General features: G+C 28.3%; 1 protein-coding gene across 2 annotated transcripts; it reads right to left on the bottom strand.

The window, feature by feature from the left end:
• Window positions 1-8,174: 8,174 nt before the first annotated feature.
• Window positions 8,175-11,176, bottom strand: LOC113556537 (histone-lysine N-methyltransferase SUV39H2). Of its 2 annotated transcripts, none has more exons than XM_026961546.1 (3): window positions 10,776-11,176; window positions 9,268-9,862; window positions 8,175-9,201 (listed from the first exon to the last, which is right to left on the bottom strand). In XM_026961546.1, the coding sequence occupies exons 1-3, from the start codon at window positions 10,798-10,800 to the stop codon at window positions 8,550-8,552; spliced, it is 1,272 nt and encodes a 423-aa protein (XP_026817347.1). In that variant the 5' UTR covers window positions 10,801-11,176; the 3' UTR covers window positions 8,175-8,549. The 2 variants fall into 2 exon arrangements, with proteins under 2 accessions (XP_026817347.1, XP_026817348.1); XM_026961547.1 differs by having other exon boundaries at window positions 8,184-9,201; window positions 10,791-11,176.
• Window positions 11,177-12,561: the final 1,385 nt, after the last annotated feature.

The raw sequence follows: 12,561 nt of genomic DNA, 5'->3' as shown, positions 1-12,561 counted from the left end.
AGGTGGACCATAGTGTAAAATACAGTGTATATTATAAATCATATACGATGATGTTTACGTAAGTTTGTTTTCTATCCCATTTAATAAATAAAATGTAATTATATTTATTATTATTCTTTCAGGTAATGTACCGTACTACGGTTGTGAGTGTTCATTTATTTGTATTTTTCTGATACATTGATAAATTACCTAAATTTTTTTTTTATCATATAGCTACATCATATAGCTCTTTTTCAATATATAAATACAAATTTATTTTAATTGTCCTGTTGTTTAGAATTCTTATAAATGAGTGACGACTGAGGAATATAAACGGTGACGACTGATTAGAAAGTTAAACATTTAAAAAAAATTCCATTCTTAAATTCCAATTAATTATATAATCAAAATCAATGCCCGAACCAACCATACATTTTGGGAGGGGTTTAAACCTCTAAACTCCCCTCTCCCCTATATACGTCACTGCCAACTCGGATAGGTAAATAATAAAATTATATTTTCTAAAAGTTTGATTATTTTAGTTTTATTTTTTTGGTAACCGAATATTTGTCTTGAATCATGGACTACCCACGAGCGAAATATGGTTCATAAATCTGACGAAAAATGTGACGGCTGTGTTTCAACTCAGAGGTTGATTGACTGCATAAAATAGCTCAACTGCAAATCAACTGCCATTACCGCGGGATTACTTTGATAGCATGACGAGAAAAATTCAAATAAGTCAAAAGAATTTTCGTATTTTATATTATAATTTAATTTGATTATACAAATTATAAATAATGGAAATGTTATACAAAAAAATGTTAAAAATGTTATAACTGTAAAAAATATCAGAATATTGCATCATTAGAAATGTTACAAAATATATATTACATTTATGTACCTAAATGTTGTAATTTGTTTTGACAAAAATACTTTTAATTTTAGTTCTAAATAGATGTTTAATAATTTATTAAATGTAGGAATGTAAATTTCATTTATTGACTATTAACATAACATGCTACCCGCCACCCACATTTAGTAGCTCCGAAATGCAATGGTAAACAGTGTTGGGATTTATTTAGATGAAAATATTCTCTTATATATTATCTTATATAGATTAAATTCTCCTGTCATCTTTTTATTTATCTGAGATAAAAAATTCAGTTATCTATATTAGTTCGTTTACATATTTTTTTTTATGTATAAGTATTTATTTAATATTAAAGTACCTATAAACATTTTTAAATTTTATGTTTGAAAACCATAATAATGTAATGTAATAAATATAATATTATCATATTAAAGTAGAACAAATTTAAAGCATCTTGATAGTCAGCAGTACTCAGCAGCCAATAATTGTTGGCTATTGTGTTATTTCCGTTTATTTATAATGTATACCTGCCGGTTATTTCTTATTAGTTACATTTTCTGATCGGCAGGTGGCGGCAGAAAAACACAACAGTTTATAATGTTTATATAACTACGTACAATACTAATTACTTATAGGTAATAATTATAGCGTATTTCTGCGAATACCGCTTATAGTTATATGCATTCATTACTACGTATAATATTATTGTTATCCCTTACAATTATCCACGAGAACATACGGATCTGTCTCATACATAGAAACACGGCCCGCATACGTCGATTGTACAACTGCAACTATGTTATATTATTATTGTTGCCATTTGTCGTTCTCTAATACTCTTGTTGTTGTTACCTAGGTTCCTACCTATCCTTATTTCAGTTTTTGACTAGTGATATTTAAAATATTTAAGTATGAAGCGGTTTTTGACTGGAACATCTGTGAATAATATAAAATATGATTCTAAAAAACCTAAAAGTACGTCAACTTCATTTGGTTTAGCATTTATTTATATTATTACATACAATAACAATACGTTGTATTGCGTACAAAATTTAGTCTTCTTGGGTGTGGGGGAGATATAACCCCTATTACCTCCTCCATAGATACGCCACTGATATAATATGGTATTTGATCTAGTGGTTCCCTCCACCTAGGGAAGTTTTTGGCAAAGCCACTGCATGTCTGCATAGTTCTTGCTTAGTATAAAAAAATACAAAAATATGGGGATCTATTTTTTATCTATTATCTAGATACCTACTTTAGGAATTTTTATCTATTATATTTATAATATTTTAGTTATCTATTCCCAACACTGAATTGGATAATTAAAATTTGTCAAATATGAAGTCCTGTATTATAAGTTAATAAAACAATAATTGGTAGGTAATAATAATAGTCTATAAGAAGAAATCTTATTTAATGTTAAATTATATTATTATTATCATTAATAAAATTAAATTTAGCAGGTAATTATTAGAGCAGAGGACCTGTAGTATTTATTATTTTCCTATTTGTTTTGCACAGTCATATTATAAAGAGTACACAGGGCTGACCCAGGAGAGGGTTGGGAGATCAGATGACCCACAGTTTATTTCTCGGTAAAATCTGATCCTTCAAAATGACAAACTATACATAAATATGTAGAATACTGCAATAATCAAAAATTAAATAATAATAATTTATAAAATGTACACAGACTCAAGAACATTTCTATACAAATATTATTAATTTATTAATATATATTACTATATGCATAGGAAGTCGTAAAGACTGGTTATTGAACTATTGAAGTATAAAATATCGAGTAATATCACGCAGCCGGCTTAAATCAACAAATAATAGCCAATAGGTACACTTAAATCGAAAAACATGCGTATAATAAGCATTATACTGTACGCGCACCGTACAGTCTATACAAAACATACACAGATATGTACTGTTATTTATATAAATAAACAGGGTGATTCTTTTATCATAAAACACTCGTTATTTCAAAAAGTATTCATGTTTTTTTGAAAACATTTTTTTATATAGCTTCAGGTTATTAAAAAAACAACGTTTTTATTAAGAAATTATATTTTTAAATATTTTTTTAAGTTTATTACTTTTTTAAATGACAACATAGTTTTAATTTCATATTCTAAAGCAGAATAATTTTCTGAGTAATTATGTATTGGCCAAATAATTGTAAATAAAACAAGTTTCGCTATAGAACAACGGTTCCCAAACTTTTTCCCATCGCGGCACATTATTATTAGTTAATAGTTATTATAAGTCACGGCACACGTTAAATAAATATTATCTACTTATCGAATATTACGTAGAATGATGTCAGGTATTATAGGTTTTTACGGAAAATTAATCTCCGGATTTCACACGTAGAAAAAAAACAACTGCAATTAATGTTTCCATTAACAGCAAATGTTGATCAAGATGGAGAAGTAACATGTGATTTGATAATTAATAATCTCATAATTGTTAAAGAAAAAATGAAAAAATACTTCCCATCTTTGATTGGGTGTGCAATCCTTTTGCAGTAACATCAGATGTAATATCACATCTAAGATTAGTTGAACAAGAACAACTTGAAATTAAAATTTAATGAACTTAAACCTTAAAGCATTCCAGTTTTGGAGTTTTATTAAAACCGAGTATCCGATAATTACTGAAATTGCAATTAATATATTATTATCAATTTCTACAACATACCTCTGTGAACTTGGGTTTCCGCACTAATAAAATTAAAAATAATAAACGTGAACGACTTTTATCAGTTGAACAAGAATGCCGGTATATTTATCATCGATCCCTCCTAGAATTGAACTATTGAGCAAACAACATCAAGCACACGTTTCACATTAAAATGTATAATTACATCTCTTTTTTTGGTAATTTTAAAGTTAATTTTTATATAATTATAACTAAATATTTTGAAAAAAATCATTTTATGTATTTTTATAAAAAAAAAGTCGTGGCATACTCTTGGGAAACACTGCGCTAGAAATAAAAAGTCGGATTTTAGTATAAAAATTTATAAAATGAAGGTTGAACTATTTTTTAGATTTATAACTAAAGTCGTATAAAATGATCTTAGTTCTGTGACTTTCCAAAATTAAATTTTTTCTAATGATCTCGATAATTTTCAGAATTCTGAAGGAAACAATTGTGCTAATTTAATATTATGCAACAATTAATGCCATTAATTGTGTATATAACAAATTATAATCAAACTAAGATATTAAAATATATATTTACCTGTTTTATAGTCATGATTTTATAAAATGTTATTTAATACAAAGCACATTCGCGTCTTGTAGTATAATCGGAGCAATTACGTCTATATAGTACGTTTATTCATTATTATAACAAATGACACAAATTTACAAAAAAAATAATGAACTCGCGTTACTTGCGTAAAAAGAGCGCACATCTTTCATGAATAGCCCCCACCTCCCAAGTGAATATGACGATTGCAATATTTATGTGATATTCATTATAATTTATAGGAACTTACTGATATAATTATTATTAGATATAGGATATAGCTATCAGAAAATAATTGCATTCAGCCATAATATGAGTATATGGATTGTTCACTGAATCACTTCACTAAAGGATCAACAGACCTTATTATTATTTTTTGATTTTTAATTTTAAAGTGTTCCTGTCAGAGTCATCTAACTTACTGATAATATTATTTAATAATTAACATTTTAGCAGTTTTAACAATTGATAAATGATAATACATAATTATACAAATTATTTACAATGATATCTTATAATATATTTTAATGTATTAATTATATTACACTGTTAGATTATTATTATTATTATTAATAATTCTGGTGACATAACTTGTATAGTGGCATCACGGGATACCTTAATTTTTAATAATATAATATAGCTTGGAAGGAACAAAATCAAAGGAACTACGGAGTCGTTGGATTCCTATGACTTCGTTCCATTTTTAGGAACTTATCGGAATGTATACATGTAGTTTCTTTTTCATGTTTAGGAATGTATTGGAATTTCGTTCACTTTTTAGAGGAACGATTTTTTTCGTTCATTTATTTTTAAATAAAATTAAATCAACAAAAATGTATAGCTTGTATTGAAATTTAGTAACTAATATAAAGAGGTCTAAAAATAAACCTGTATACGATATTATTGATAATGTTTACAAAAGTTAAAACTATTACTAAATAACAATGTGTTATGTTTAAAATTAAAATAATTATAGTACAAAAATGTACCTATGTTCTTTTACTTTATTTTACTTCACATTAAAAGGGAACGAGGAAAGGAACTAGTTCTATCTTTAAGACAGAAACTGTAAAGGTTTTAGTTCCTTTCTAACAAAAGGAACGTGAACGTGAACTAGTTCCTTTTTTTAAAGGAACTTTCCAAGCACTGTATAGTGTATATAATATAATCATATAACTCTATAAGACCAGTTAACATTTAACGTAGGTACTCAGCATAGTGCAGCGTACCTGTAGGCTGTGCAGTGTATATAGTCACTGCACAGTATAGATGTCGAACTGTAACTTTATTATGAGTTAATGACATATCTAAATAATATTTATTAAATGTTTCAATGATGAAATATTGAAATGTCACAGATTTTGACTATTGTAAATTGTAATGTATTATGTATATTTGCTATGTAAAAATGTTACTTCACATGCGTATTCAAAATAAGTATACATAGCTATGTTATAATATTAAGTATATGTTAGTTAGTTACCTTAATTTACTTTGTACACCAAATTAGCTATCGCACTGTAACTTTCTTATGTCATTTAAAAATAATGTCTATAAAACTATTAAAATTTCTCCATCACTAAAAGACATTTCTCAATAGACAGTAGTTAACGTCATTACATTGCACACCGGTTGCATTCGAAAACTTTGCAATACTCTGTGTTCTGGAAGAAGTTAGACAGCTTCTTTTTCTGAGGACGACAAATTAAAATAATTTATGTTCTCAAAAAAAAAAAAATATTTTTTAGATAGGCGCTATTTAATGATATAATATTCAGCTGACGACTTTCTTTTTCTTCGAGTTAGAACCGACGGCGCCGCAGGGACTGTTTTCGTATTACCTACTTTCCCATGGGCAAAATGTACTAATAAACGAATGTAATCAAACAAGTCATTGATTCACGACTTATTATTTGTAACCAGGTGCCCAAAACGGCTATACGAGATAGTAGATATAACCGGAAGCTAAAAGTACCAAATATTTAGCTATCGCAGTATTATCCAGTAACACTATGTTATATAGGTATATATAGCCATATAGGTACTTATTATTTATCATTTTAAAACACAAGCTATTTGGGCTTCAGCTATTAACCTTTGAAAACTACATAATTATAAAAGTGCAATAGTCTTACGACTTTATAGTAATTAATTAGATAAAAGATAAGTACAGTGAATATAACAAAACAATAGATTAATAAATAATAGATTAAATATTTTAATTTTTAAACGTATTAAGTGCATTTTTAAATTTTAATATTTTACACACACGTTTACTTAAAAATAACAACAAGAGAACACGCAGATACTTTTAAATTGGATGTCAATTTACTTCAATATTTAATACAAAATTGCAAATGTATTCAACATTCATAAGACTTCAAATTTAAAATTAAAACAGATTAACATATTGTTTGTTAGTAACACTACACACAAGAATGCATTGTTCTCTAAATAAGGATTCTATTAATCGTGCCTAATAATATTAGCAGTATTACTTATTTAGTAATAATTAGTACTCTTATGTATAGCACAGAGATTTGTCGTATTCAATACTTCAACAGAACAGTAGAACACAAACTTACCAGTAAATAACCAAATACATTTAAAATACATAATTATACGACATTAACATCTTTTGGTGATTAAAATAACATTATACTATCTTGAAATTATAGATTTTTTGTACTGTGTTATTGAGTAGGTATTTACTGTTTACCTAATCTAAACATATTTTGAATGCACAAAATAAGACATTGTACACACGTCATGTCTTATCTGCTTAGCAACACAAAACATAACAAAAATGTACGTTAATCAGTTCTAATTCTGTGTAGCCTCATAAATGAAAACAAACAAAAATAAAATAATTTTACAATATGTAAGCATAAAGTATATTTCATTCATATAACTTGATGCAGTCTTTTGAAAAAAAAACATAAAATTAATAATTTATTATACAATTTAGTTATTTGAAAAAAATTCTAATTTATCACTTACAATGTTAAAAATGTCTTGAAATTAACATTTAAATTATATATAAATTTACAGTTAACTATAGTCACATATTTAACATTAGTTACATCAATTTGCATTGTATTTCATTAATATGTAATAAATGGTATAATATACATTAAAAAGTGATAGTTACAATCATATTGTAGTATGAAAATCAAGTAAAAAGTTTTCTGTTTAATATGTAACAATAAACTTGAACAAATTATTTAATTCTTAAAAACAACTGAATAAATATAAATTATACTCAGTCTTTTAATATATTACAAAAACATTTAACATGATTTTTATTCATAAAAAATTATAAAAATGTTTTCATTTAAAGGAAACATTGAAACTGCACATAATTTTAATATTTAAATTAAAGTAAAAATTTTTGCAGCTCCATTTTATCCAACAATAATGGTTATTTTAAGTCTTAAAATACAATACAAAAGAAAACATTTACAAATAAATATATATATATATTTATGATATTTGTTTATGTATTAAGCAATTTAAATATCAACAAGGTTTTCATGGTTATTAAAAAAAAAAAATCATACTTGTGTTTACTATACAAAAAATAAATATATTTTAGTCTAATGAACAATCTGAAAGTACATTTTTCATTTAAATGTATTAATGGGAATTTATCATAAGTTCTTAATGGAATGAATAATTCAAAAAATTAACTGTTAATATAATATATAAAACAAATTGACATTAAAACTTATAACAGAACGAAAAGATGATAATTAGCAATTTTAAAGATTAATACTAATTGAGTAATAAATTAATTCTTAAAATATTTTATTGTATTATTATAATATAATACCAAATTAAACTTTGGTATTAATATTTTTTATGCTAGATTACATTTGACTAATTTAAAGAAATTAATAATTTAAAAAAAATATATATATATATATAAAAGCAATACATTTAATACTTTTAAATAATTTATACTTGAATGATTAGCTGAATGTATCTATGCATTTATAAATATTTGATTATAAGCAGTACATTTTGTAAGATATTTAGTTACATTAATTAGGTACCTCAATAGAAAATCTTATCAACTGTCTAAATGAATTCATTTATTAAAAATAAAAATTTACTAGTGAAAAAAAAATTAAACTGCGAAATAATTATCTAATAATTTCAAAAATACATATAAAATTAACTAATTTCTGATACAACTGAAAAAAAATATTTATGATGTACTATTAAGACATCATGTTTTGTCTTCACCTTTAAATCAGTAATATTTACATTATATACATATAAATTACCCTTTTTTGTCAAACCCAACACTTAATTAAATTGATTCAAAATTATACTTTTTCATAATAAGTAAGGCTATTGGAGAATAAATAATAAAAAAAGTATTAGTCAATAAAAATTTAGTGTCAGTATGAAAACAAAATTATTTATACTAACACAGGTAACCACGGCAGTTTTTAGATTGACATTTACATTTAATTCTCCGACTTTCATTATTGACAGAAGTCATATAATTGAATGTAATCTCTTCACCTGCATCAATATCTCTAGATGCAAATAATGCCAGGGTTGGAATATTAGTATCCAAACAATCAATCCATACAGCAAATATGGCCAGATTAGAATCACACGAATGATTTATAAAATGTGATACATTACCAAAAGTAGTTGCATCAATAGAATAAACGCTATCATTTTTATCAGTATTATAGTCAAGATCAAACAAGTATGTTGACTTTGATCCATGAGTGACAGCTCGCTGATCTGCTTCTGATTTGGTGATTACTTCACCAGTATATTTGGTAATATACGTACCCTGCTTTATACTTATTGATGTTTTGACTCCCCAACCGCGATTATTATCAGTTCGGAATATTTGAAGTTTTAAATTCTTACTTGGACCATGTTGAACCACTCTGTTTACACATGTTTTGTCACAAGAACATTTTTTATTACACTCATAAATAGGAGTGCCTTGAGGAACTATAACGCGCTTAAATTTATTATACGCAAGTTGAAAATCGCCAAAATGACATTCAGTTTTTTTACGTTTTTTTCCTCCACAGGTAACATCACAGTGGCACCTACATAAAAAATTATATAGATTATTCATTTAAGTTAAAATAAAATATAATTACTCAAATACGTACCAAACTGGAGGGTCGTTTGGAATAATAACTCCTTCGCCCGCCACACATTCATCCACATAATAAAACCGTTTGGGTGGGCCTTCAAAGTCTACATCGTTTACAACAGATAAACTAAATCCACAAACTGCAGCCATTTCATTTTGCCATTTAGACAATTTTTCAAGTTGTTTTTGCCTTTTTCTGTTAACTTCAATTAGCATCAAATTATGTCTAATCAATTTAGTTAATGATGTACTCCTACTACTTGGCGATACCGTTGATAAATAGGCAATAGTACCCCTAACAAACTTATCTTCTATAGATGGCATGCCTTCCACGAGCACACGGTGCAACAATTCAAGCAATTCTTGATCAGCAAAAATATTAAGTGAATCATACAGCTCTTTAAAACGTGAAGTTTTATAAATGTCAGCAGCAACTATCTTATTTGATCTGTAGTCATTCAATGCGTTAGAACAGTTTGTTAAATTTCGATATGGTTCCCAGGTGCACTGGTCCATAGGATAATTTTTCCATTTAACGAGATACATTGTTTTGCTCCCATATGTATCATCGAATAAAATGGACTCAATTTCATACTCGTTATCAGCCACTCCTGAAATAAAAATGGGACTTTATTTAATTAAAACAATTTTGATTTGCTCAAGATAAATATTTAGGTTAAATTAGAATAAGATATACTTAAAAGTACTATGCATTTTTTTTTTTTTTAGAAGAGATATAACTTATCAATAGACAATAACACATAATTAAGACATTAATAATATGTACAATGGAAAATTAGGTAAGTAAGCTAAGTAGGTACGATATTTTTGTTAATAGCTGAACAAATTAAGAGAAAAGGATTATTTGTTAAATCCTCGCAAATCGGAAGTTATTTAAAATTAATATAAACTATGGTTTTTAAAACGAACATTGTGTAAAGTGAATTTAGACCCTTGTCATTGACAATGGAAAATTAAAATCATGTTGGCGAAATTTAGACAGTGTCATCAATGGGTGGTTTCTTCGTTCAAATTGTTCATGTTTTCTTTATTTTTTTCACATAGCTCATACTCTTATTGTGCCTTAAGATTGTGTATAATTTATAACAAACAATAAAATAAATATATATATATTTGCGAAATCTGGGATTTAATTCTTTGTTATTATCATACAAGTCAGAGACATGGAAAATATACTAAATAAACTGTTTGACAAGTGTGTTTTCTAAGCAACAACGTCAGTAACTATCGTTAAGTTCGTTTAGATTATGGTTTAAGATTATGGCCAAGTCCAGTTCCCTAGAGTGTATGGTACGTTTGATTGTAACGGTTCCAAAAAAAGAGTCCACCAACGCTCGCGCAACACCAAACACCGCTGACGGGGGACGCGGCGCGACGGAATGGAAAAGCCCGTGGGAATGCTTAAGGACCCGCGGACATTGATAACAGAACACCGCCATCCTAGCGGAGCGTCATTCAATGACGCCACACCATGCGAAACCGATTTTAAACAACATAACGTACCCTTGGAGGACGTACCTTTATGCATTGTAGTGACTGTGAGTATGAAATCAAAACAAACTGAAAAACGTTCGTCGGACCGGAAACGGAGGCGGTAAACGGATCTGGCTGCAGGCGGACTCGCACTCGATCGAAATTCGCAATGTACGTACACTGTACAGGGACACGTACGGTATCGGTTTCGGTTGTTATTCAGTTAGCGCGGGAACCGTCGAACGAATGAGCGGGCACAACGATGGGCGGGCGGACAGCAGCGACGGTTTACGGCGAGCCGGGGGAAAGGGTGAAGTGCCAGGCGTTATTACTGCTCCTGCTCTGCAATGACTACGACGGCGTACCGACGCCACGGCGATAACGACGAAAATGAATGGTGGCCGTACGGTGTATGTGGTGGTGGGGTACTGCAAGACGTCCAGTCCAACGGTCGGTTTTCGAACCCGCCAACGCGGTGCCGGAGCTACAAGATATGGCGGACTGCGTGCCGCAGTGTCGCCAATACCGGAATACGTGCAAAAACGTTAACAGCGGTAAACGGAATAAACGGATACGCACATTGCACATTGGCGGGAAACTAACTACTAGATGATTTAATGATTAAGATGGACCTCCGTTATTTCCAATTTTTCCGTAATATATTACAATTATTACACGCATCACTCGAAATGCGACCTTTAAGGCTTTAAGTACACTGTCGTGCTGTTTGTATTAGGGATGAGAATTTCAACTCATTCTGGTGAACTGAATCCTTCAAATCGGCTCAGTAGTCGACTCTCAACTCATCAACTCCCGATATGATAATTCTATTCAACTCGTGAGGCTCCCCACTCTATAGATAAAATAGTTCATGAGTTGTTAATTACCACCTAGCATCGTAAACGTCATCGGTTTATGACATATCCATAAACGAATCTAATAAAGTAATAAATAATAATGATTAATTATGAAATGGTTTGATATTTAAACAATTTAGTGGATTTTACCGTAACGCTTGATCAATTCCCCATCAAAGGTCCGTTTCATATGGGCGCGTATCATACGTGAAGCACGTAGGTTTTAGATTGAGTTCCTATCGTCGGAGTGTATTTAATCAATGTAACCTAGTTGAGTCCCTTCAGCCTATTATTGATATGTATTGATTGCTTACGTTGTTTTTAATAATAATAATAATAATTATGTGTAATATAATAATGTTAATAATTAAATAGTTGTTGGTAAAAATTTAAATCATACATATTTTAAAAAATCAAATCTCCAAATTTGCTTATTTATATATTTATTTGTCTGCTCCTGTAAAAACTTCTTTTTCTATTGTTTTTTTACATGATCTTTTTGCTTTGTTTCTTAATTTTATATATGTATCAAACTGTATTCCCAGAAGTGTCCACAAGAATAAAAATATTTGGATGTCTCAAATGAAAAAAAGCATTTAATTTTGAGTGAATTTTACTGTGTAGGTACTATGTAGTTATGACATTTTATCCATACGGACTCAATTCAAACACATAAAAGTAGCATCGACTCAATTCAATATCAACGACTTATTTTATACAAAATCTAAAATAATTTATTTCTAGGAATAGTATCTTTTGTTATATAAAATACAATTTAAATTTTTTTATAGTATATGTATACTCATCATCATCATTATATTATTATTTTTTAATTTCATATATTATATGTACAAAATGTTTATAAATAAGAAGGGGTGTGAATTGTCCTACATGTAATAAATAAAAATCGTTGGTTTCAAATGTATTACCTACATAGTACATTCGTACATAACATATTA

This window comes from Rhopalosiphum maidis, chromosome 4 (genome assembly GCF_003676215.2).
Source record: "Rhopalosiphum maidis isolate BTI-1 chromosome 4, ASM367621v3, whole genome shotgun sequence".
NCBI classification, from domain to species: Eukaryota; Metazoa; Arthropoda; class Insecta; order Hemiptera; family Aphididae; genus Rhopalosiphum; species Rhopalosiphum maidis.
This window is presented reverse-complemented; position numbering and strand designations above follow the sequence as displayed.